General features: G+C 40.8%; 1 protein-coding gene across 1 annotated transcript in view; it reads left to right on the top strand.

Moving 5' to 3' along the window:
- tmtc2a (transmembrane O-mannosyltransferase targeting cadherins 2a) overlaps positions 1-23,824 on the top strand; it is a 55,584-nt gene extending 31,760 nt beyond the window's left edge. The window contains exons 3-12 of the mRNA XM_018670997.2: positions 5,502-6,336; positions 7,211-7,325; positions 8,098-8,183; positions 8,822-9,006; positions 9,317-9,395; positions 10,500-10,621; positions 13,691-13,772; positions 16,272-16,386; positions 18,708-18,771; positions 21,847-23,824. Of these exons, the coding sequence (XP_018526513.1) occupies positions 5,502-6,336; positions 7,211-7,325; positions 8,098-8,183; positions 8,822-9,006; positions 9,317-9,395; positions 10,500-10,621; positions 13,691-13,772; positions 16,272-16,386; positions 18,708-18,771; positions 21,847-22,053 (1,890 nt within the window). The 3' untranslated portion in view covers positions 22,054-23,824. The remainder of the gene's footprint in view (positions 1-5,501; positions 6,337-7,210; positions 7,326-8,097; positions 8,184-8,821; positions 9,007-9,316; positions 9,396-10,499; positions 10,622-13,690; positions 13,773-16,271; positions 16,387-18,707; positions 18,772-21,846) is intronic.
- The last annotated feature ends 3,624 nt before the right edge of the window (positions 23,825-27,448 follow it).

Below are 27,448 nucleotides of genomic sequence, written 5' to 3'. Positions count from 1 at the left end.
GGGGTAATTAGGTCACTCTATCAAAGTCAGCCCTCTCAGTGCCAGCCGTGCTGCTGTCTGATGGCTTGGCTGAGTTGCGCCAAGTCAGCAGAATCCAGAACACATTAGAAAGCTGGAAAAAAAACAAGAACTGGATGCATGCCTCATTGTACCTTTCATCACAATTCAGCATGTCAGTGGTAATGCATCAAATATGAGCGCTGCTGGACGTGTGTTGCCCAAACACACCGTGTCCAAAACTTTGAAAGACCTCTCCATGCACATGTCAATGAGAAAGAATTGCCCTGCACTAAGCTAATGTGGCTTCAATGCACCTTTAACTTTAAGAACAGTTGGCAGTTAAACTTTATGGTTGGTAAGTTCCTGCGGATTCTTGACAAGAAATCTATACTCAATCACCATTTATGTTTTTTTCTATAAAATAGAACAGAAAACATAACAAGATTTTGATTTAAATTTCTCAAAAATAGGCAAAAAAATCCTATGCATGATCGGTCTAGTATGTTGGAAAGAGTTATGAGCGGTTTAAATTGGACATGACTTTAACAAGACAAGTCCGGAAGATTGTTCCCCTGCTGTCTTGCGTCAGTCCACAGCAGCTTTAAACGGTGCATGCATGAAGTCAGCCATATCCCACTGTTTTTTCAGACATGTTTTAAACACGCCACATGCTACAGTGTCAACAGGCAGACCACACACTTCTGGGATTAATAAAACGAGAGCTAATAGTGAATAGCGCCGTTAAAAGATGAAGGCCTGGGAGCTTAACAGTGTATGTTTATGTATGGAAAGGGGGAGATGGAGAGAATGAGAGAAGGGTTAATTCAAGAAAGAAAGTGGATAATAAAACCGAAAGAGAATAAAAAGTAGTTGAGGGAGAGCCACAGAAATTGACGCTGAATTTCCAAATGAGGATCCAGAGTGGAAGAGATATGTGGAAGAGCGTTAGGTTCAAAGGCTTGGAGCGAGAGGGATGTTGCGTTTTGACAGTTGGCTGGGGATTATGCCAGCCGTCCTCCACGGATATACTCAGATCTCATGAAGGTCAATCAATCATAGCTGGAACGAGTTCCCAGGAATTTAAGTCAGACACCAGTGAGGGTGAAAGCAGTGAAATCTTTCCTGTCTCTCCCGGATTTGTTTTTTGGTGATGCACTCTTAATTTTTTCCCACTGATAACGAAGAAAAATGTGGATGTAATATGATATATTGCATGATGTAACATGACATCAGTATGTCTCCAGAAGTTACAAGAATTTGTGGTTGATACCAGACAGTGTTTCACACACACACACACACACACACACCGGCCCCATAGAAATTCAAGGCTGTTAAACAGAAAATGGCAAGATATGTGCACATTTCTCTTTATCATGTTAAAACAGTAGACTATGACAATTACTATACATACTATAAGTATGTATTACGGATTTGGGAAACAGCTTATGGGTCATGCTAATGACAATATAGAAAGCAGAGTGGGGCTCCTGAAGGATTCAAAATAAAGTTAAATCATTTCAAACACCTGTCTTTTGACTCCAACAGCACAGAAAGTATAGGCTCCTTGATTAGCTATTGTCGCTAACATTGGGATCTACTTTGCCTTAATGTGACCCTTAGTTTGAATGGACACAAAAACAAGAATACTAGGCTGAAACTTACTGGAATTTTCCTTCGATGAAGTTCTGTGGTTGAAGCAAAGAAATAAGTAACAAAATTTTTCATTTTGTTGTTTTTTTTTTTCCTTACAAGCTCACGAAGAAGCAGAACACATTGTTCTCTTCGCTGTTTGACTTGTCAGACACAGGTGTAACTCATAACCTTAATTAGCTCTGCCCTGGTGTTGTGCATGCTAGCTTACTGGCAGAGCCATCGTTAACGTGATTAGTTACACCTGTGCTCCTCCTGCCAGGAGTCACAGTATGCACCATTAAAAAGGTCCAAGCAGTGCCCAGTATTTTGTCCAAGTTTAGCTGTTTTTCAAAATTAATTCCTAGAGCAGATTCAAAGATTCATATTTTATGCTGATGGTTATTTTTCATTTTAAGTATTAACCCACTTTACTTACTCAAAGTGCATGTACAGTTAGAGAATCTTAGCACCACAAAAGCACACAACAGCTAATATTAAGGGGTGTTTTGGTCAGGATAGTCCCTTGCCAATATTCCTTTTACCATAAAATGACAATGTAAGCTGGAATTGTTGGGAAAATCAATAAATCAACAGCTAAACAGAGAGGTTAAAGGAGCTTTTTACAGCATTTAGAGGCTGCAGTGGAGAGGGGAATGATTCCGTTGTTAAGAGGGTAATGTTGGATTATTGAAGACCTATTTTCATCGGACCGCAGAACACTCTCACTGAGTGGAGAGGAAAGGTCACGCAAGACTTGAGCAGTATTGGTTTCGACTCTTACAGAAATCTTTCCACTTCGTGCCTGCTTCGACGTCCAACCTGCAACCTGTTGCCTTTAAAAACAAATTTGTTAGAAAGTTTGTGTTAGGCTGGCTTGAAAACAACCGTTATTTACTGCTGAGTTTGTGAATTCACAGTCATACATCATTGAAAAACTGAATGAGCCTCTGCTCTGCAGTTTGAAGCATGCATGTGTGTGTGTGTGTGTGTGTGTGTGTGATTGATCGGGAAGTCAATTAAGGAACGATTTTAGAAATAGACAAGGCGGCGAGGGGTAAAATGAAGCTCAGGCACCTAAATACCACAAATGACTCTCTCACTGGAATTGGCTTATCTTCTGATACCAAGCAAAATTGGATTTCTCAGACAGTTTCCTCCCTTGACAGGCAATAAGGGCTCATCCATCAATAAGCACACCCCACCTCTTTGTGTAAAAGACACTCTCTCTTATCCTTTGTGTACCACCTTTCAGCTTCCAAATCAATATCCAATTTTTTTTCCACTCAGTCCCTCACTCCCTCTCAGAGTGCCTCCTTTTTTCCATCTTACTGCTGACAAGTGGCTTTCTATAACTATCTGTGCCTACATTTCTTACCTCAGCTAACCTGCTCAAGGAACATGTTTTTCCATGTCACATCTCGAGAAATCAATAACTGAACTGGGGCCAGAGGGTCATGCGAGGCTATGTTAAACCTCTTATTCTAATCCTAACATGGGTTTGTTATGGATAACTTGTGTTTTCCATTATGGTTCCGGAAAGTGCATGCATGAGTTTACTCAAGCTCTGTAAGAGAGTTAAAAGTTTATTAATGAGTCAAATGGGAGCTCTTTCTTTGTGCACCTTTTTTAAAAAAGATTTTTATCTGACTATTGTGCAATTAATTTAAACTGGATTGTACAGACAGTCTGATTTATAACCATAATTGCATAAACTCACTGGAGATAAAAGCAAAAGTACAACTTCACTGGATCAACACTTTGAGTTATAGAGGCTCTGATGGTGATTATTAGTTATATCAAAGCCAATACTGATAACACAACTACTAGACCACCAATATGTAAACTTCTCCTGTCCTGTGCAGTGATACTACACAGTATAAACAGCACTTACAGTATGCGAGCATGTACACACTTAGCACTAATTCCCCCCGGACTGGTTCAAATAGAGTTCATATTACACTGTTACTTGGAAAGAATAAATGGGCTCAGAAAATAGGAAGTGAGCAGCATGTCTGTGATCATCACTCACGGTGCTATGTTGTATTTAGTCCACTAGGTAAACTCTGGGAAGAACATGAATAACAAGCACTTTTTTTATTACAGGCCTGCACCAGGCTGTCTCTGTCAATAAGTCTTTTGCCTATGTGACATTCCAGTTTAATCAGTGTCTAATGAAAGAAGTGAAATCAGATTTACTTAATCTTGGCAAAAACACAGCACTAAATCAGATTTCAGGCAGTAATTGATTTCAGAAAGTATCATACCAGAATGTGATATTGCAGAAATCTGACATCAGAGCATCTGACAGACAGGAAACCAAACAAAAGATGTACTGCTGTCATCGGTCCCACAGCTACGCCCTCTAATTTCTCCCCCTACTAACACTGATGAATGTAATTTAACAAGCCACTGTCCAAAGGTCCACAGGTCGAGGGTGTCATCATACATCCTTGTCATGTCTTAATAATGTAACTAAAAATTGCAGGCTTGCAGACATCTATACAGCCTGTTGTGAAACAACTGAAATGAATTATACTTTTGATACTTTTGCCTTGGGGAGTATCACATAGTTCCTGACTCTGGGTTCGAATCTAATTTATATATCAAAGACATTTTCCTCTGATTTTCTCTTTTTTTTAAAGAGTCACCTACCAAATGTTCTCTCTATATCCTTCCAAGCATGTATCAATACAGCCATTAGGAGTTTAACATAATTTTCAGCTTATGCTATTTAAACTTGGAAGGTTAGTTTATAAAGAGGCCATTCAGTTTAAGTTGTCAGTCAGGGCCCGGTTGGCTTATGACAGTTTGGTGAAAGGTGTTGCGTGACAGTGGACCTAATGGTGATCAGGCTGTGGAATTAATGCTCTTATGAGATGTAAACAGCATCTACATACCAACACAATGAGGCCTAAGCTGATTACCAGTCACACTCGCTGCAGCCCTGACAGGCAACAAGGAGAGGCTTAGAGAGGAAAGCCACTCATGCTTCAAATTTACTTCAAAGTTGACTCCAAGTGAAGAGAGTGAGGAATACTAATTTATGGAAAATTATAGATATAATCCTAACTCACAATCCATATGGAATATGTTGATTTAGCTCTGTTATTATCTTTGATTTTGGACTGTGGGATTTTCCCTTGTTATCCTTAATAAAATGTTCTTGACATCTAAGAATTTACTGGCAAACCAAAAGTGAAATCCAAAATAATGCATCTTTCATCACTTTCAATATGACATATTCCATTAAAAATGATTATTTCATAATGTAAACAGTCATATTGTTGCTGACCAAAAGTGACATCTGTTTCAGTGCACAGCTGTCCAAATCCCAATGTGTCTTTCACCAGTTTAAATATGTCATTTTTTTACTATTTTCATGTAAACAGAGCTGTGTTGTTTCTGGCTGTGGTGCATTTTAATTTTGAGAAGTATGCCAGTCTTACAGAGAACTGTGTAATTGTACATGAGTGTGGTTTAAACCCCAGGCAGCTATCAAAAACATTCCAGAGATTGCTTTATATAGTTTCTTCTTCTACATACTGTAGCGGTGAAATGAAATGATAAATCAGGGAATTCTTTAATTTCTTTTTTTATTATTGCAAAGGTGGATTTATAAATCAGATCCCAAATGCTCATAATCATGTACATTATCATAAAGACAGAAATGTCTGTCTTAATTTCATGCAGTCCACAGAGAATAAAAAAACATTTACAGGACAACTGTTGCTATGGTCCAGAGCCTGAAAAACTTAAAAATAGCTCTCTAAATGAAAACAACTTCAGGTGCTCTGGAACAGACACAAAATGCTGTGGCTTTGACCAAAATGTTGATTTAGCATGGGTTTTTTCTTTCTCTTCACTTGCAGAAAAAGAACATCAGTGTTTTGCTGAGTCTTGGTATGCTGGCTTCCTGGGGAGTGATTCTGCTCTCAGCTCGCCTCTACTGGATGGGTAATAAGCCTCCCAACTTCTCCAACTCTGACAACCCCGCAGCTGACTCGCCACATTTCCTCACCCGAACGCTAACGTTCCTCCACCTGCCCGCTGCCAACGCCTGGCTCTTGCTTTGCCCCGACAAGCTCAGCTTCGATTGGTCCATGGACGCCGTGCCCTTGGTCAGATCCTTGGCTGACTGGAGGAACCTTCACACTGTTGCCTTCTATGGTGGATTTATCCTCTTGGCTTTGTTTGGCCTTTGCGGTCCCACCTCCAAAGCTAAGGAGACCAATGGGAAAGCCCATGTCACAAATGGGAAATCAATCACTAATGGGAATGGTTACCATGCCCCTGACACAAACCATAACACAGACCAGGGGCCGCCAAAGACCACCCTGAATGGGTCAGGGGGACTTCACCACTGCCCTCCACGGACATCCCTGCCCCCCACAGAAAACCTAGTACTATTTTCATTAAGCATCCTGTCATTGCCTTTCATCCCAGCCACCAACTTATTCTTTTATGTAGGTTTTGTAATTGCAGAGAGGGTACTATACATTCCCAGTATAGGTTTTTGTTTACTGGTCACTGTGGGTGCAAGAACCTTATATGTCAGACTGAGGACTAGAGGCTGCAAGGCCTTACTTTTGTGTCTCTGTATGGGACTAGTGCTGCTTAATGGACTCCGAACTGTTCAAAGAAACAGGGACTGGAGCAACGAAGAGAATCTCTACAAGTCCGGGATCAGTGTAAATCCTGCTAAAGGTAAGAGAAAGGCACCAGTTACTGATGGGGCCAGGAGTAGAACCTCAATTTTGAGTAATCTCTGTGAATCTCTGTGGGAGTAAATTCTTCGTCCAAACAAGACTATGTAATTTAAAAAAACAAATATGTCTTCTTAAAGATAAAAAAAAATATAGACATTAAAACTCACCCTTGCTCAAATCAATACATGCAGGGGTTTTCCCGCTACAGCCTCTCTTGGGCTGGTATAACCAGTAACTAGCTCATAGTGGCTAATGCTAGCCGATGTTAGTAAACTTTAGCTGCTGTTGTACAACTGGTATTATAGTCTCAATTAACTGACTTAGTACTGTTGCACGTTCAACCAACCAATTTTTTCTTCAGGCAAAGTTCTTGCACCATTGACAAAATTAAACCGCTGATGCATTTGAAAGGTTTGGCTTATTTTGTTGGATAGAAAAAAGGTTTGCAAAAAAAACAACTTTTAAAATTTTCAGAAGATACCCAACCCTACTTATTATACTTATGCTTAAGCAAGCTGTCTCCTGCAACTCACTGTAGCCAGTGTGAAAATGTGGAAAAAATATGCAAGAAAATAACATAAAATACCATCTCTGCCTGGAGAACTGCAGTACAGCAAACCCACAGAGGAAATAACAATCTCATACTCTGTTCATGCAAGACTGACTTTGAAATAGTTATTTGAATACAGAAATAATGCTAAATGACATTATTAGTGGAAATAAGCAGTATAACAACGTAAACAAGTAAGTAACAGTTATTTGTGATTTGTTTACAGGTGTTTTATTTTGGCTAATGGACAGCATTAACAGTATTTATAAATGAGTACCAACATTACATTTTTCCACTTTTGATTGACACATGTCTCCCGTAGCCTGGGGAAACTTGGGGAACGTACTGAAGAACCAGGGCAAGATGGCGGAGGCAGAGAAGGCATACAGAAACGCTCTGCACTACCGAGGGAACATGGCTGACATGCTGTATAACCTGTAAGTGTTTAAGTTGGCTGCTCCCCTGCCTCCTGTTTGCAGAGTCTTGACACGAACAAATTCTGATTCCTCCCATCCATCACTTCAGATCGCAGTGGCAGAACAAGAAAGTAAGAAGGGAAAGGGGGGGGGCATAAAGACAGAGAGAGTGACAGATGGGAAAAACTTAAAGAAGGCACAACAAAAATAGATCTAATACAGGAGGAAAGAAGCAAGTGAAACAGAGCAAGGCATGATGCAAGAGTGTGACAAAGAGGAAATAACTTTGTGTGTCCCTGGTGGCTCTTTGTACCTTCTGCTACTGATTTGATTAGTCGTGGTTTGCGGGGCCTGTGGGAGAACAGAGAGCCACTTCCAATCCTGCAACGCAAGGTGTCAAAAGTGCCAAAACCTCACAGCAGACCCGTGTCTCTCGCTCTCATGCTGACACTGTTTTTCTCCCAACTTCTCTGCTTCCTCTCAAGTTACGGGTGTCAGGAAACTGGCAGAGCAACACAGAGAGAGAGAGAGGAAAACTGAATGATGGTGTTTTTGCATTCTTTAAAATTTGAACATGATGGATGGTTGGGTATATATGGGTTATGCATTGGAATTTTTGGTAAGGGATACAGAAGCTTGTGTGTTTTTGTTTTTTTTCCTTTCACCCAAAGTCCCCTCATCACTTTGACGTGCTGTAATTTTGGTCACAGCTTGCTTTACCTTCACAGATTTAAAATGACAAAACAAATCCTCTGTTATGTCTCACAGTTTTTGCAATCTTTCTGTATATCAGAGGTTTGCTGCTGCAGGAGAATGAGCGTTCTGCCGAAGCGCTGCATTATTACAAACTGGCCATTGGGAGTCGGCCAACACTGGCATGTAAGTAAACTCAAAAAAGTCTCATTTTGTAGCTGATACATGATTACTGAAGTGGTCACGAACAGGGGAAGAGCCATTAGATGTTCTCACACATTACTTTGGGTTTGGCTGAGTCTTTGTTTGGATTAATTAGATGTGAGCTAAGGATCCGTAATTGGATCACCATCATGCCTCCAATTTTAATGCTGAATTACATGTTCCTTTGCCACGCAGCCATTTGGAGGGCCATATTCAGGCCATTTCAGCTTGACGGGGAAATGATGAGATTCAATCTCACACTCCAGTGCTCGCATGTGTGATGAGGGTCTGTCATTTACTGTACCAAGGACAATTTTATGAGAGAGGACAGGTCTCTACACTGCTATTCCAACTTTATAACTTATCTCCAGCTCTTCCATAGCTTAATCTCCTTTTGGCCTCATTTATTTCTATATCTTAATCATTTTTCTCATGGTAATTTTATCTGCCTTTGACCTCTGTCCTGCCTCCTTTTGGCTATGTTATTGAATGTCCATCTTCCCCAACTAAAGACCCTCCACATCTCCATCATCTTGTGCATTAAAAGACCTGTCTTATGCTTTGAATTTATGCATCCATCACTCTTTAACACTCCTCTTTCTCTCCCTTCTTTCTCACAGCGGCCTACTTAAACACAGGAATCATCCTGATGAACCAGGGCAACCTGGAAGAGGCCAAACGCACCTTCCTCACTTGTGCCGACATCCCTGATGAGAACTTGAAGGACCCCCACGCCCACAAGAGCTCCGTCACCAGCTGCCTGTACAACCTGGGAAAACTGCTCCATGAACAGGGCCAGCAAGAGGTCAGCATTTGGAGTTTGTGCCAAAAGGAATATTTGAAGAGCTGAAATGAAAGTGTTGTGTGCTTTGTGTCCCCTCTGTCCAACCTTTTAAATGTTAATTGCTTCTTCACAGTGATTGTGTTTATGATCCCCTCATGATTTAACCACATATTTTTAATGTCAGACTAAAACCAATCTCCTTTAGGACTGAAAGGCAACTGTGTAGAGAGTAAAGCCTGTTTTACACAAAATAAGTGTCCCTGGCCAATTATGCTGACGCAAAACAAAAACTGGACTTGCTAAGTTCACTTTTTTCCCCCCTCCACTACAGGAGGCCCTGACTATTTATAAAGAAGCGGTGCAGAAAATGCCCAGACAGTTTGCACCACACAGCCTTTTCAACATGATGGGTAAGTTACTGCTGGAGCCTGTTTCACCCCAAAACTTTGTTTGAAATACACCAAGCGCAGTTGCAGGATTAAAAATTCACTATGTTGTTGATACCTGCTTTGAAATGTTAATTAGTATTTTGATGAGGTAGCATAACCATATGGCTGCATATAACTAAATTTGCATCAGCTGTGAAGAACAACGCCGTGATTGTTTATGACGGGAGTAAAAACAGTAACATAGTCCTGGCTGTGATGAGTCATACATGTTTATTTCCATTTTAGATGTTGGTCTTCCATTTTATCTGCGGCTTTAAATCAAATTAAACAAATTGACATTAACTCGGTGCCAAACACAACCTTCAGAGGACTTGAACCACCTGTTGGATTTCAGAACTGTAGCTCATAAATGTGCAGACAGACTTTGTGTCCTCTTGAAGCGAGTTGAAGTTAATCCACATAATAAATCACATCCCTCTCATTGTTATTGTAACACTAATTACATTACTGGAAGCTCATCCTGGCGGCATAGCTGAGATTGCAGGGAGATGTCTGCATGGATTCCTTGGACGAGCTGAATGAGAATAGGAAGTGTGTTTTGTCAAATGAAAGGAGGGGTTGAAGGAGGGCAGTGTTTGTGTTAGTGCGATGTCCTGGGGATACTCATGTCATTTTACCCCAGGGGCCGACAGCATATCCTTAGATCAAATAAAACCCCCACAGAGGTCCAAACACAACAATTGTTCTTTCAGGGAAAACTGTGTTACAGATCGATCTTCATTGGGATTTATTCAGCACCTGAAGAATGCTGAATCTATGGATAAAAGGCAGAGTTCAAGGCAGTTTATCTGTCCTGCACCTGTTAGAAAACATGCATTTTTATCCATGCGCTAAGGTAGGGGAATAAAAATAATGAAAAATTTAGTATTAACAAATGGCACAGCCAAAACTAGAAGCAACAAAAGGGAGTAATGTTGGTAATTTGTGTGCAAATATTTAAATGAATAAAAGATCAATCAATCAAACAGCCTTAATTCACATTTTTAAATAGGTTTAGAGCCTAGTTTGCAATGATTTTATTGTGTTTTTTAATCATCATAACTCTTGGTCTGTGGTCTGTTTCAGGAGAGGCCTACATGAGGTTGAACAGGCTGGAGGAAGCAGGCCACTGGTACAGAGAGTCCCTCAGGGCCAAGCCTGACCACATCCCTGCCCACCTCACATATGGCAAACTCCTGTCCATCACCGTAAGTCTAGTTACACACAGAAACACACACACACGCAGAGGAGGAACCATGAGACAGGACGAAGCATTGTCTTTGTAACGATTTTGGTGGTTAACTACCTGGCAGAGTGTAATTAAACGGGACCCAAAGTGGCAGTGTGGAGCGATGAATAATGCATATTGAGTGACTTATGAGACATTGCAGCAACGCAAACCCATACTATCGATTACTCTGCACAGCCTGAAGAACTGCGATAATTGTTATGAGGTGTGAGCCCCTGACTCTGAAAGGTGCATGCTAAACAAATCTTCTCCACCAAATCAGACATCAGGCAGGAATTGCAATGCATTCATGAATAAAAGTGTTTGACGTCTAGCTCTTCTAGTTGGATAAAAAGAGAATCTCTCAGTGTGAAAGAAGAAATAATGACAGAAGAGTTGCATCAAACAGCTTTTTGGATGACCTTGGATTGACCCTGAGCCAGGATTGATGTCAAACAGCTAAAAAAAAAAAACAGCGATATAGGAGCTTCATAAATTCACGTCTGATGTCCGAAGGTCACAGACATGGGGAGTTTGTCTGGTGTAGATGAAAGCTATCTCTGTAATTGGATGAGTTCCAGATTATCTGTGTGTTCTGCCCCTAACTCTGTGTGTGTGTCTATGTATATGTGTGTGTGTGTGTATATATATATATATATATATATATATATGGACAGTGTTAGAGGACATCAAGGGCACACAAGTTTGCCCAACTTCTCCCAAATGTTACCTTGCACTTCCAAAGTTTTTGTTCTGCAGAAAACCTCACACTTCCTGTCCTCTCCCATTCCACAAAAACAAAAACACATTTACGTGACAACAGATGTGTTCACAGCTGAGTCAAGTTTAGATGTGGGAGTTGAACCTGTGCACCCTCTGCAACCTCTCTGGAGATGTTTGACCTCTTTCCTTCCACTGCCTCGGGTACTGAGCGAAAAGACGCAACCAACCTGCTGCGCCTTTCTCCCCGACACACTCACAGCTGCAACCCTCACGGGCTTCAAACCTTAGTTCTGATCATTTCCCGTCTTTGTTGATTTGAAGATATACATAGGACGGACACACACACACACACACCTACAGCACAGGTTCAGATAAGAGTCGCCCCGGTGTGGTTGGACATCTGCTGTGCTCCCTCAGGCACGGGGGGTCCAGATCCTGACTCAGAGAGAGCCCCCCCCCACTACTATGGGGCTTAAGGAACAGGAGATTGGATGGACCCTGGACAATGGGCCAGTGGACAGGCTTATAATGCAATTACTCTGCTTCCTTATTGAATCACTCCATCAGCTACAATTTTGGCCATCCTGCCGGAGTCAATCGACAGTACAGACGTGGGGAGGAAAGGTCAAATTAAAGTCTTGTACTGTGGTTCACCCCAACATGTGCCGTAGTGATGTTTTCCTCTGAAACTTTGCTACTACAAAACAAGTTTCAAAGCAACCTTTTCCCCCTCCTTCTTTTAAAAGTAAATCCACATAATAATAATAAAGCTGGAACCTGATAGTCTTGCACCTATTCACGTCCCTCAGCAAATAGCAAGTGCAACTCCTAAAGTCTCTAATTTGCCACATTCCTCCCAAAGTGCTTACAAAAAAGTCCAGTGTAACATTAGAGCCCTGCTGTCAGAGAGGTGTGGCGTGCATTAGGGGAAGTTGTGGTCAATCAACACTAAGCTGATTTATGAGTTTAACCTCAGGTTTGTGTCTAGATACATTCAGCACTAATGCTAACCACTGCGTCTTACAGCGGAAGACTGTTTGATAATGAAAAAACAGAACACCACATACAGCAAAAAGGTTTTCATGAGTCTATTAAATGACGACTTCCACCATCCCAACTGGACTGAACAGCTCTACTTTCACTGCTGATGGATGGCTGGGGAAAAGGTTTAATTGAATGTAAAGACAAAAGAGCCAAAGAAAATGTGAAATAAGCCATCTAGGCCCGATATTCACTCACTCATTTAGAGCGATTGCGGGCATGGGGAAAAAAGGTAATGAAGCAAACCTAATATGCCCAGTCCTCTCATTTCTTGTTGCATGGCAAGTCCAATATGGCAATATGGAAGCAATCAGTGCTGAAGCATGAAACAAAAGAGGTAGAGAAATCAAGCCTCGTGCACAGAAGCAGTATCTTGTTCAGTTTGGTTATGGGTACACACACACACACACACACACACACACACACACACACACATACACACCTTGGAGGTTTTTCTTTAAAGGTTAGGGATGGGAGGAGGGGTACTGTGTTCTTTATGAGCATTGGCTTCCTGCTGAAACTTAACAGCAGGGATACCATTCCTCAACTGATGCATGTCAGTGTACAACTCAGAGCAGATACAAGGGATTTTTGTAGCCATTTTTTTGTGTATACATTTGTGTCACAAGATGGTTTTTGTTGCTTTATAGTCTCCAACTATACAATACTGATGTTACATATTGTGTATACAGTGAAGAATAAAAAATTTACACTTTTTCTTTTTTACACAATTTATTATGTTATACATTCAATGCAAATTCAAATAATCTGACAGAGCTGCCACTCATCTGCTTCATTCAGATAGTGGTATTTAGTCCTTTCAGTGTCATTAAATTTCCTTCATTTTATACCTTACACTAACGATTTCAGTACAGTTGCTGGTCATATTGTTTCATATTCACCTTGTGGTTGGCTCAGGAGTATTTTTTCCACAGTAACAAATTGGCTAATGGGGAAAAGAACTTAACATATGCATTTTATTTTTGGCTAATTTACAGAGAACAGTACATAACCTAGAAGAAACACTTCATCGTTCATACATGAAGTGCAGAATTATTTATTGAGAATTGTTCTGGCGGAGACTCAGACTCCGCAGCCCTTGTGGTCTAAGATTGGTGGAGGTGTTGGCAGTATGTTAAGTCCTAGGTCTTCTCCTCTTTGTCATCCCAGCATCTTTTGTTCTGAGTTGTGTCAGGTGCTGGGACCCTGGTAGAACTGCTTGCAGGTCCAGTATATTTACATTGTATATAGAGTAAACACTGATTTCCAATCCTTTTTCTTTCAGGGGCAGAAGACAGAAGCAGAGAAGTACTTTCTGAGAGCTATTCAGCTAGACCCAACAAAAGGAAACTGCTACATGCACTATGGTAAGAAGAGCTATCAAAAGATTTATTTAAAGACACAGTAAACCCTCTTAAACAAAGCCTGTTTGAAAACTGACATTCAAATGAGAAAAATATGGATGCCTCTATCCTCAAAAATGTCTCCTGTGGTCGACAGAGCCATGGAAATATCATTTGAAGTCCTTTTCTACCAACTAAAACATGCCTGACTGCTCATAATCCAAACCTCTGCTGTGCAGCTTTTCTGTAATGATCAGGCATTGCTGCAGTAAGCTCTACTCAGGATAATAATTAAGCAGGGGTCTTTCCTATTTTATCCAGCAAACCTTGTAGTGTCACCCAGATTCATTAAATATACCAAGTCCTCTTACAGTTCATGGATCCAAGCTCGTGGCTTATGTAACCTGATAAGATTTTTAGAAAGAATCACAGGGTGGTACTCGTTTGGAAGTGTCAAATCACTTCCTGTTTTTATCATGTCTCCAAAAAATAACTGTGGTAATGCCCTGTCTTTTCATTAACTCTTGGTATCAGTGCTGTGAGTGGTATCAGAGCAGTTTGAGACCTTGCAGATGGTGCAAACACGCATACAAACAGGCATGTTACGCCGTGTTTATCTGAGTGAGGAGACGGGATCAGAGCACACTGTTTACCATTCGTAACACAGAGTAAAACATGATACCACGCTCCTCCTGTGCTGCTGTTAATGCTGAATTTCATATCAGCATGGGGGAACAGGCTTCTTTGTGCTCCGTGTCGCTATCTCCAGGATATTCATAGGAAATGAAATCTGTCGTGTCTCGCTGAAAGCACCATTGTGCGGTGTCCCTTTCTCCTCTTCCTTATCTCACTCCATTCCTCCTGGTGCTTTCTCTGCGCTGGATATCTTGGAGTTTAGTTTGGTCCCCAGCGAGGGGTGCGTTGCTGTCTTTGGACCAAGCTGTTTCCCCTTCTTACAGTCTTTCCCTCTCTCTGCCTATCTGGCTGTTTTCTTTTTTCACTGTTATCTTGTAGCTTCTTGCTATAGGTGATGTTTATTTGGTCTGGTCCTCTCCTTTTATCTCAAATCTGGCTGCTTTAGGCATCCTAGGTTCACTGGATGAGCTCCAGGTGTGAGTGTGTAAGGACTGATGATATCTGTCCACATTATAACACAGCGGATGCACACACAAAGACACACACATGAGAGAGTGCAAGGAAGTGAGGACACAGAGGGTGATAATAAAGGCAAGGCCCCCCTTTCCTGCCATTGTTCACAGTAACACATTTTAATGCAAACTGTCCCTCGCACGACCCTGTTCTAAATAGTCTGCTTTGGTTTGTTTTTGGAAGCCTTCAGAATAAGAAAAGCCAACGGACACACACCTCAATGGAGCCTCCCCACATTCCCCTCTTCCTACACTCAGCAACATCTGCGGCCGGGTTCGGCTGTTAATTTATAGCCACCGAGGCAGGCACTTGTGGGTGCCGCACCAGGTGGCCAGACTCCCACAGGAAAACGCATGAAATACCTCCGTCTCATCTGTGCTCTCAGACGCTGCCGAGCAAAACAACAATCCTTCACTTTTTCACTATCTCTCCTCTCCCTCACTTTCTCTGCCTCCTTGTTGTATTTCCTGTGGTGCTCGTCTCTTTCACTGCCTCCATTCATCTTCCTTTGTTTCCCCATCAGTCTCCATCTTTGCCTGTCATTGCTTCATTCCCCATCTTTCTTGTCTCCTCAATTCCACTTCTATCTGTTTGCCATAACACAATACTGATGTCTAAAACAAAGAATATTTTTACGAATATAAATTTTCTTACCAAACAAACAAAAAAATCCTGTGTTTGCAATGAAACAATAATAAGCCTATAGCCATGCTACCAGCTCTATGTATCAGTGTTTCCAGGATCCTATGTTCCCCAGTTCACTATTCTGTTAACGCACATTAACCCTTAGAATATAAGGTAATAAGTTAGAATATTTCCTAAATATTAATAAATTTATATTTTTTCTTCTTCATTTGGGTTAGTGCTGGGGAACAGAAAGCCTTTGAGTTTCTACAACAGTCCATGTCATATTAAGCAAATACAAATACAGAGCTGTTTGGTCGTCATTTTCAGGTTCCCATGATGTGCTACATAGAGCTGGGGAACACAAGACCTTGGAAACATAGGACCTTTTTTCATGTTCCCCTTATGCCCTATAAATCTGGGGAATATAGGACCCTGGCAACAAAGAAACTTGGGAACATAAGCATATATGTAGAACCTGGGAACATAGGACCCTTTTTCATGTTCCCATTATTTGCCATATTAAGCTCGGGAATGTAGGACCCTGGGAACAAAGAAACTTGGGAACATAGGGCCCTTGGAGAGCACATATGTAGAACTTGGTAACATAGGATCCTTTTCATGTTCCCATTGTGAGCCATATGAACCTGGGGAACATAGAAAAGTACAGTTGAATGACATTATTACTAAACAGAACTTCTACTACAGTCTGGTAATAAGCACACTGCCTCTGTCTTGCCCTCTCTCCAGGTCAGTTTCTGCTGGAGCAGTCTCGTCTTGGCGAAGCTGCGGAGATGGCAGAGCGAGCCGCGGAGCTGGACAGCTCAGAGTTTGATGTGGTCTTCAGTGCTGCTCACATGCTAAGGTTGGCTAATCTGCTGACATACAACAACACCGCTTACAAATGGAGTTTCCCCACTTGAAAAAGCACACAGCACAGAAAATTAAATGAATGTTTATGTCAAGCAGTGTTGAGGTTCTTGAAATCCAGAGGTTGCTGCTGTGCTGCTTCACCATTTGTGGGTTTATTCTGTACCACTGCCATTTCACAACCATCTTTGAAATATAAATTATACCAACATTATAGAATAGTAAATGTCCTCTCTATGGAAATAGCTGCCATAAAAGCTAATATGTATTACATATATAAACAGCAGTAGAGTTTCATTCTGTCATGATGGTGATGTTTCAGTCCAGTGCTTGTAAAGAAGCCGGAGCATTTTTCCTTAAAGTTTGGCAAGCACATGCACAGAAAGCTTATATGTCTTAAAAGGTGTCAAAAGAGACTGGAAATGTCCTCTACTCCCAGCAACTGAAGGGAATATAGTAGCGTTGTGCCTTAATTCCTTTTTGCGCTACATATCTGGAAAAGCCATTACTGCTCTCTAGCATCCACCATAAAAGCAACACCACAGAGGATTTGTAAAAAAAAAGTTGAAAGTCTCAGGGTTTGGCAGAGGTTTGCTTTTAGAAACGTAACAGTAAATCTAATTGACAGATCATTCTGCTGTATATTCTGGTCTCAGTAGTTATTTACATCTGAGACTCAGCGTGACATGAATCCAAAAGGATTAGGATTAGTGTTAAATAAATGTGACACGCACCTGTCATTAGCTGGATTTAAAGCTAAAGCTGCCACACTGATAATAAAAATGAGCTAGAAATCATGGCTTGTTTAAATGTACAAATTTGTACAGTGACTGACCATAAACAAGATGATAATGTAATAGGACTTCATGGAAGTCATGCAGATAGAGTGATGGTGATTTACAAAGAAAACTCTTGACTCTCAAGCACTAAACAAAATCAAAACCAAGAAAATAAGTCACTAAAAATGATTTCTTTGACCTTAACTTTGGCAAAGTCCAGTTCATGTACTCTTTGGATGTGCACAGAGCAGATTAACTGTTGCATAATGTGGTGAATCGATGCCCTATAATGAGCTCTAAGCTGCGTTATTACGCAGCCACTTACTAAATAAAGTAATCACTTGACAACGAACACCATCTCCTAATGATTCTGTTAGAAGCTCAAGTATTTTACAAGCTCATATGGAAAATATTTAAACATTGCTGCAGACAAAGAACAAGCTTTAGTATCAACTCACTACCATATTACAGTGTGTACTCATTTTATTCTGTAGCCTCTGAATAAACTCCATGTTTTTAGCTTGGAGAGAAACATCTTTGTCTGCAGTAAGATAATGTTGTCATGAGCTATTGCTATTCAATTAGACTTTAATCACACATCGCCCAAATGATATTGTATATTAATGCAGGATGAAATGTTTGGATGTGAAACAATTGTATATTAATGGTAATAATAACCCTTGGAATTTTATCATCAAAATAATACATGATGCAAAGAAAATAATCTGTTACTACACATGCAACATGGTGTTCACTCTTTGAACATCTGTATGCCTGTCAGACTCAGAATGTGCCTGCTAAATAAGCTGCTATGTTGTTATGTAATCCTTTATTTAAATTGTCTATTTAAACATTGATATTAAAGGGACTTTTTCACGAAATACATGTGCATAAGAAACAAGAGAAGATATTAAAAAAACCCTTCCAGTGTAAGCATAGACAAAGACACTCGCAACAATTGGTGTCACATTTAAAAAAAATGTTATAAGAGGAAATAAAGAGGAAAAGAGACAGATTTTGTATAGTCTTTAAAACCAGTTTTTCAAAGGTCTGTTTGGAGGTACTGTATGGTTAAGTATCTCATTATAATTACTGTATTCAGGTGTTATCAGAGAGCAGTGGTAGTCAGGCAGTAGAGCCTTATAGATAAATAATGTACAGTGCAGCTTTACCCACCTTCACATACAAGACACAATGGTGAGGGGAAAATGTAACACCTGTGACAAAGCCTAGTGCACTGTGCACACAAAGCAAAGAAGGCTTTGAATGAACACTGTGTCAGGCTTTGGTAAGGCTAACCAAATTGCAACATGAAATGAATCTGACTATTCCAAAGAAAATGAAAAGTAACATCACCTATTAGCACAGTCAATGAATGGCTAACTCTAATTATAGTAATTCATATGATTGGTTGTACAAAACGAATGAATACAATTATCAGTAATTTTTATTAGTGCGGTGTTATTCATATAAATTGAGTTATTATGTGCACATTTTTTACTCTTCCTCCGTTCCCTCTGTTCTTCTTTGTCTTCAGACAGGCCAGTCTAAATGAGGCAGCAGAGAAGCAGTACGAGCGTGCAGCCAGCCTCAGACCAGATGTAAGTACCTGGACCGGTGGGCCTGTTAGCACTTCTTGTGGAAATGCACACACACATGTCTGCACTATAAATTCAATTTACAACATGCTGTGTATTACCCATCATTCTGACATTATGTTATATTGCTGTTGTTCCTGGCAAACAGTGATACAGCTGAATATAAAATGGAAACTGTATATAGTTCATAGCTGTGAACTGGTGCCTCGTACTTGTGCAAACACAAAAATCCCAAAGAGAGAATGAGTTCAGTGGGCACTGTCATCTGATCTAGAATTCACACATTGAGCTTCAGAGTACGTACTCGATCATCACAGTACAGTTAAACAGACAGAGCCTTATGGGATATCATGTCTCTGGATGTCAGCGCATGTGGCTGAGGAAGTTGGGGGGGATATTATATCCTGTTTCTGCCTCATATGAATCAGTCACTTGAAAGGAAAAGTGTGCGTGGACCGGTCTGGGAGTGGTAATTTAGAGTCATAGAAAGCCCCTGTGTTTTTAGACATGACTGAGGAGGAGCTTCCTGCAGTCATTTGTCATGTTAGTCTGCTTAGTGACGGTGTGCTCGGTGACTTATGTTGCCAGTTCAGTCAGAAGAGCGGGTTAGATTTTCATCCTCATGCCCCTCGCTGGACTGTTGAACATTGCCACACCCTGTGTATCAGTGTTTCCAAACCCCCACAGCCCTATCAGATGAACTCATGCACCCCTTCATATCACCTGCCACGTTCCAGTTGTGTTCACTTTTATTTTAATTTAACACTATCAATTACATGAAGAAATAACACAGACATTTCAGCTACTTATCCATGACTTTTAGCTTTACTTCAACCATTTAGCTAACTTCAGCTGTTCAGTACTTTTAAATGACTACTTCAGTCATTTATCTGTTGCTTTGCTCACTAGCTTCAACTGTTTAGACTTCTCTGCAAGCTTGCTAACTAGTTTCACACAACGTTGATAGCAGCACATCATGTTCTGGTGTTTATTTCTACTTTCCTCAAATTAGCGGAGCAACTCTGCAGTCTTTCCACGTGCCCCCTGGCAACTACAGAGGTACCCCCCTGGGAATAAATGCTGGTTGGGATCACTGCTTTATAGCATCTGGGCCTTCTTAGATAAGGTCTTCCTGTCTGGTTATATCCTGTTTAAGCCTTAAAAACCGATTTAAACCATAGAAGGGAAGAAAGTTGGTTTTTAATTTTGGAAGCCTTGTATTTATATTTTATTCTGTCTCAAAGTCACAGTCGTGATAATTCACAGTCTGGAAAGCTTCATGTGCACATTCACAAACGCTGAGGGCGTCTCTCGTCATTTGTCACAGGTAAAGCGCGTCTTGTCTTTGACATTTTCCCTGCACACGTCTGCTTAGTGAATGACAGTCCTCTCAAATATCAACTTAATCCAATAGCTTTCAGGTCATGAAAGATTCAGCTTGGGCTCTACGTGTTAAGAAAGGCAATAATCGCGTGCCTCCAGAGAAAGGTATGAGAGAGGTTTTCATTTTACTCACACGGGCTGAAATACTTTATTTACAGCGCCCTGATAGAGGTTCATCTCACATATGTACTCGGAGCAGAATAGACAGTCTTTACCAACTGTGGAAATTGACTCATTAGGGTACAGTATGTGCTCTTCGAAAAAGGATGATGTGATGAGCTGACATTGGAAGTTTGAAACTTTTTTGATAAACAGTGTTTCGGCAGTTGAATGCTTTTAATTTGAGACAGCAGCGGGATTTTCCGTCTGCATTAGCAGTGAGTGTATTACAGCAAGAAAGACCCAGCCCCAGAAATAATTGTCTCAGTCAAAAGAGAGACAAAAAAAGGGAGTTACTGACTTATTTCTGTCTGCGCTCTTCTATACACAGAACATATGTAAACACAGCTCCATTTCTAATGTCCCCTGATCCCTTACGGCGTGATTTAGCCCAGACTGCATATCATCTAGTTGTTTAGAATGACAAAGGGACCCTCATTTGTCTGGCTCAGTACGTCTCTGCTGCTTACAAAGCTTCTCAGTGGGAAAAACGAAAAAAAAAAAAAAATAAATCAGAGCTAGGTTTTTTGGAGCACTCTAACATTCAACTGCTTAATAGACTCATTTGTTGCACTTGGTGAGAAAAACAAGCAGCAAGTGAAAAAGGAGTGACAGCTCTGTACTGTGGCTCCTCTCGCTGCATTAATTCATTCATTTTCCAGCATCTTCCAGGCCACCGCTTGAAATATTCCAGCTCCAAAAAAAAAGTGTTCATTTGTTACATTAGGTGAGAAAAACAAGGTCCTTCTCCCAGGGCTCATCTTTTAACACTGCTGAAGAAGTGGAATATAGACAGGTGAAATATCGGGGTTAAGAAGAGACTAACTGTTGTGTGTTCCTGAGACGAAATCTGTGAACTTGTTGCCAAGTTGCTCACCATATGTCATGTGGTGGCGACGCAGGCCTGGGAACAAGGCCAGGTCTGGAGGGCGGGGGTGGGGGTGGGGGTGGGTGCAGATGACTTTTAGGATGAGATTCGGGTGTGTTTGTTAGTTATAGCTTGCTGAGAGGCATGTCAATGACCTGGGTTATGTGGATTTCCATGGCTGGTATGCTACTTAGGACCAGATGGTATTTTATTAAATATGACTCCAGAAACACACCTCTAAATGGGTTTGTTCGTTTGTATCATAAAAATACTTAACACTCACCCACACACAGTCTGTAGCTACCTCTTTTTTCACTGCTGCGCTGTCAAAGGACATCCTTTTGTCTTTGGCCATGCCTGCTGCTGTACTGGGAGATTGGGGCAAAAATTAAGGCATGTTTGATTTTCTTTGCCTTAAGCACATTCCACCAGAGCACCTGCCATCATAAAAAAAAACTCACGTACGACTCACATAAATGTGTCAAACATGGAAGGGAAAAGGGCAAGTTAAAAATAGTTTCCAAACAGATAAATTCAAGGTCGACACAGTTGCCACAAGCACAGTAATCCTGTAACTCAACACCCTAACACCTCACATCTCTATAATCATAACATTATGCCCCGCTCTGACTCCGTTTCTACTGTTTTGACACTTTGCCCTCTCTTAGTACCCAGCTGCTCTGATGAACCTCGGCGCCATCCTCCACCTGAACGGAAAGCTTCCCGAAGCGGAGGCCAACTACCTGCGTGCGCTCCAGCTCAAACCCGACGACACCATTACCCAGTCCAACCTGCGCAAGCTGTGGAACATCATGCAGAGGCAGGGACTCAGGACTAAGCATGGGCTCAGGATGCAGAAGAGCGGCGACCTTTGAGCTGAGAGAGTTGCCGCGGTGTTCCCTCAACTATGACGCCGTGTCCTGCAGAGAAGGAAGCAGGACGGGATATGAAAGAGCTAGAGGCTAAAAGCTCTCTGTGCAAGACAGGAAAGACAATTTCTTTAGAGTTGTGGCCTGTGAAGCTTGTGGAAGACAGTTTGAGGCTTGGCATGTTTGGGATTGCAGGAAGGGGCAGGTTCTGCCCAACAATATGGTGTATGGTGGCTCAAACTACTAAACTAATGTCATCTTTTGTATAAAATTTTATAATGTGATGCTCAGTTGTTAAATGATACAATGAAGTCAAAGGCAAATAGCTGCAAAGTCCAAAAAAGAGATTTTGAGATCAAAGGTCTCAAAAATCAGCTGATTATTGTTTCACTATAATTAAAAACTTGCTTTAGAGCACTTAATTTGAATGAGGATGTAGCAGAAGTATTTAACTCATTTCTACAGAATGGGTTTTTAAGTCGTCAGCCGTGATGGGTGAATGAATATCATAAGCTGGTTTTGTCTTAAAGGGGAACTCCTCTGATTCTACGCGTCAAAGTCTGTTTACAGGTCTTGGGGATTACAGCTACACATGTGAAATAAAGTTGTATAAAGATTTTTTTTGTGGCTCCAGAGGGAGCTCGAGTGATGTCAGTTGAATCAGCTGGTTGGGTCTGAAGACTTAGAAAAATCTGGGGAGGTTGAGTTTGAAAGTAGTGCGCTTACCAGACGTTTGTAGCATGCTCCACATCTCTGTTTGAGGTTTGCAGCTCAAGGCTATGTTAGCGACTCCTAGCATAGCACACATTACCATCCTACAGAACTGTCGGTGGTCGAGTAGCATTTTTGGCGATTTAGGCACCAGGTTTTGACAAGGAAGGAAGGAAGTTAGGAGCTTATAAGGAGCTTTTTTTTGCTTAACTGTCTGATTGTGAGTCTGACAATGTATTATTAGGAGTCCAATGCAAAATCTGCGGAGTGCTCCTTTAAAAAAAATTCAAAATGAAATCCCTGATTAATTTCTCTCAGGGTGATCTAGCCTTGAATTTTTACTCTTAACACAGTAAAAACATAACATTAAAAGCATGCCAGTGCTTAGACATCTTCAGGTACTACCCTCTTATACAGTGCTCTGTAGTGCATTGCTCCGGCCATGTAAAAGAACAGGTTAGAACTCAATGTATAGCCAGTTACATTCTGTTGTCCGAGTCACTGAAGGTGTTTTGCACCAGGTGCATTTGAAACGCTTGTGACTGTAAAAATGAAAACAGATCATAAGAAAACTCCTCAGCAGTGCCAAAGCTTGTACTGAGTCTTTACGCCTCTCGTGCCAAGCAAGAACTATTGTCACTTATGTGTTGTGTTCCTCGTGTCAAAAGAAGATGTTTTTGTTTAATGTGATCAAATGATCAATTTTAATTTATTAATACATGTTATTTTATGTGAAAAAGCCAACACTGTGCCGTTTCACTGTCACATTAGCCCACCCACTCTCATTCCTCCACATAGATAGGCTATAGTAGGCAACATGACAATGACATGACAATGTTTTTTTATATATATGTGTTTTTTTTCTCTCTGCTCAGGGATATCAGGTTGTGATTCCTGTCACAGAAACACAGTGACACAGAGAGAGCTTCTTAAAACCGATATTAGATGTTTTTTGATGATTGTGATGTTTGGTTAAATTATAGAAAATGTATAGCTGGAAATGTGTTGTGTTTTGTAAAGAGAAGTGAACCTTTTTCCATAATAAAAAACATGACTTTTGCTCTCAGCAGTGTGATGCATGCAGAGTGATATCCTCAAACATAATTCCAGTCATATGTACAGGGTAGACATTTTGCTCTGATCCAGTGACTCCATTGATTGGGGAGTGCCAGAGCCCCCTCAGTGACTTAGAGGTTAAAATGTTGACCATAAAACAAGACATCCCCAGTCTGAGTCTGGCTCAGAACCTTTATTGCTTCTCTTTTTCAACCTGTCATCTGTCTGTAAAAGCCCAAAAACGGCTTAGGGAGTGATTAGGGAGTGACAGTAATACTAAATAATAGAAACAACATGGCACAGAGTCTCCATGTGGCGCAGGATAATAAGATAATTTAGCTGACTTTGCAGCCTCATATCTTACAGCACACAAATTCGAACACAAACATGAGGTCAGGATATTCATTTTAGCACAAGCAGCAAATTAGTTGGTGAAGGGAAGCAGGATTTAAGCATGGCTGAGGTCCTAAGTTGCAGATTTGTAGAAATGTGAGAAACAGCTGATAATTACAAATGGCAAACTGAGTTACTGGGAGCAGGGCTACATGTGGCTCAAATACAATTATTCTTCTTTGAAAGCTTTGGAAAAGTGACGTTACTATTTGCAGGCAAGCTGACATATAAAAAAAACCACCATAGCAACAGAGCAGAACAACAGAACAAAGTTAAATATAGCTTGAGATAGCAAAAAATTAAAAGAGCAAACGAGCAGGCAGAGCATTATTGACTGCTTTAAAACCCTGCCTTGCTTTGGATATGAGGCAGCAGTCAAGTTGTCTTCCTGAACTAGCACGCTTTCATGTCATTTAACTGAGACTTCAATGCAGTTTTTACAGTGTTGAAACTGTTCAATAATTTAGAAGGGAGCAAATTTCTCTCCAGTCTTGTTAACTAGTCTTGGTTTTATTGGAAGCCAATTATATCAGAGACACACACACTCACACTCACACACAGATCCACTAATTAGACTTGGTCGATTCACAAACTCAACATGTTGATATCATCTGATCACGCAGACATCAAAGAGTTTCTAATCACACGGCAGACTTTGAGAACGTCAAGCTGTGAATATTTAAGAAGATATCTAACTTGACTCACTTATTGACTTGCAGAAACTCGCAGCCCCAGTTGCAAACATTTCAAAGTATGCAGGAGCGTACATTTGCAAGGCCATATTTTGTTATGTAATAATAATAACTCGGAATCAGAAATGCAGTATGCATAGAAAGACGCTTGCTTTGAAACACCATCTGCTAGAGTCATCACTGAATCTGTCCATCTTGCCAGCAGGACCAATTAAATCATCTCATAGTTTGCTGAGAGATGATGGCCTGGTTCTGGAAACACTCGTTTTATTGCTTTTCTTAGTTTTAATACAGTGAAATATTTTGTCTGATACAAAGAGGAAATACTGCATCTTCCTCAAAACATCAATACATAAGTAATAGCAGCATCTCAAACTTTGGAAATGAATTCTACAACCACAGTTTGACAGCTATTGTCTATTTACAGTGATAAAGATCATTGGAATAGTACATGAAAGTAATGACCAACGGCCATCTTCTGTATTTGTACACCTGACCCCATCTTTCCTCTGTATTTCCCAGGTCATGCTAACTTTACATCCAATAAGGAAACACTTTGATAACCCTGTCTACTTCCTGCCATAGAGTGGTGCCAAGGGGTGAACAGCCTGCAGGATCCTCTGTTCCTGGAACCAATGAAATCAGTCGACGCTTAACGCCCCAACTTAGCTGTAAAGTGCCTCTGTCAGCCAGGAGATCAAAGTTTTTTCACACATGGCTACATCTGTAAATGGGTGTTCCATATCCGGCAGAAATTACTAACGGCGGGAGCAACACCTGTGCGTACATGCTAATGTAAGCTACTAAAACTAGACTGTGGGGAAGGAAGTTAGTCAGGCCTAGGATGGATGAAAGATTTCCTCCCATCACTTGATGCTACGCCTGCAAGGTAAGCATGTGGGAGAAGAGGAGTCATATGGCTTGTGCCTCGAGTCTTGGTGTTCCAGCTATCTGAAGTTCAGGGACTTAAGATGTGGTTTAATTGTAGAGCTGGGCACACAAACAAACAGCTTCACTAACTGTCATAGTGTGACAGATCCAGTGGAAAACTTCACGTTAGGAATTTATCCCATATGAAGTCGATCACTTCACAGAGTCTGTTTTCCCTTGTGTCTCCTCCCCCTTGTCTGTGTGTGTGTGCCTCTCAGCAGGGGTGTGGCACAGCACCTCGCTCACCTGATCTCCATTACTCATCAAGCTCAGTATAAGAACCCCTGTTCTCCACTCACTCTTCCCCAGACTGAAGTCCATCTCTGCTGAGTAATCTGCTTTATTAGCCACCACCACACCACTCACCTCTGGTCTCCATTGTCTTCACCAGCCTCAGTTTTGAGGTAAATGTAACACGCTGACTGATCAAAAAATACTAATATTCTGCAATGCTAAGGTGAAACATTAGCCTTTAGCACTGCCTCACTTATAAAGCCCTTAAATAATTATCACCAAATGTGTGTTTTTATTTGACCCTTTTAAATAGTAGTTATGTGGCATCTGAAGTGTGCTGTTTCATTCAGAATATAAAAACCATTGGTTTAATCTTTAGCAATGTAGTGGAGTAAAAAAAAAAATATTCCTCTGAAACATAGTGGAGTATAAAATAGCATGAAATTAAAATACTCAAGTGAAGTACAAGTACCTCAAAACTGCACTGAAGTAAAGGGCCTGAGTAAAATGAACTAATAATTATGATGCCAGCAAGGAGCAGCACCGCTGGCTTTCTGAAAATATTTTGATGAGCTGCTGACTCACTCTGAAGGAGCTTGTGCAGGAATAATGGCAAAAATGTGCCATTAGAAACCGCTACACATAATGTGGACCAGCCAGTTGCCGACCTGTGCCAAGACACCAACCGCTGCTTCTAAAACGTCACCTAGGTCAACAGTGACCTCTGCTGACAGTTTCCCTTAAGTACAGTTTGCTCCATTCCTGTCTGCTGAGCAGGTGCAGTGACAAAAACACATAAACCCCTAATTATGTTTTAAATACATTGTTATATTAATAGCTTGTTAAGTATTGATTTCACCGATGTTGCTGAGGAATGGGGTCAAAACGGGGTGTGGTGAAAATGTACACAGACAGAGAGCAGTGCAACAGGTTTTCTAGCTTGTGTGAGTTCCTTGTACCTGTTGACAGTGCATGTTACTGATACTGTACCCCTGGAATATTTATACTCTGAGAGCTGGTCATATCATCGAGCGTAGCTTAATGTTGCTGATGTAATGGCTTCAGTGAGGTACAATGAGAGATAGATAGATAGAAAAATTAAGAATGCCGAATTACTATTAACAGTTACTTTTTGCTATATATAACAGTGAATTACCTTTAACACTGATGAAATCTTAATTCTTAATTAATTCTCAGGCAAGTTCTGGAGCAAGTTTTTTTTTAATGAGATCTGGAACGTGAAATTATGGGATCATTTCGTGTAATAATGAGATAAGGTCTCCAAAATAGTTTTTCTTCTTGTTCAGTTTTAGGCCTTCTATCCCCATAACTGGAATGAGAATAATAACATGTAGACTTTGGTTTGCTTCTGCCAGAAAACTGAT

The sequence above is a fragment of the Lates calcarifer genome, linkage group LG18 (assembly GCF_001640805.2).
Source record: "Lates calcarifer isolate ASB-BC8 linkage group LG18, TLL_Latcal_v3, whole genome shotgun sequence".
NCBI classification, from domain to species: Eukaryota; Metazoa; Chordata; class Actinopteri; family Centropomidae; genus Lates; species Lates calcarifer.
The sequence above is the reverse complement of the archived record's forward strand: the minus strand, read 5'-3'. Positions and strand labels throughout refer to the sequence as shown.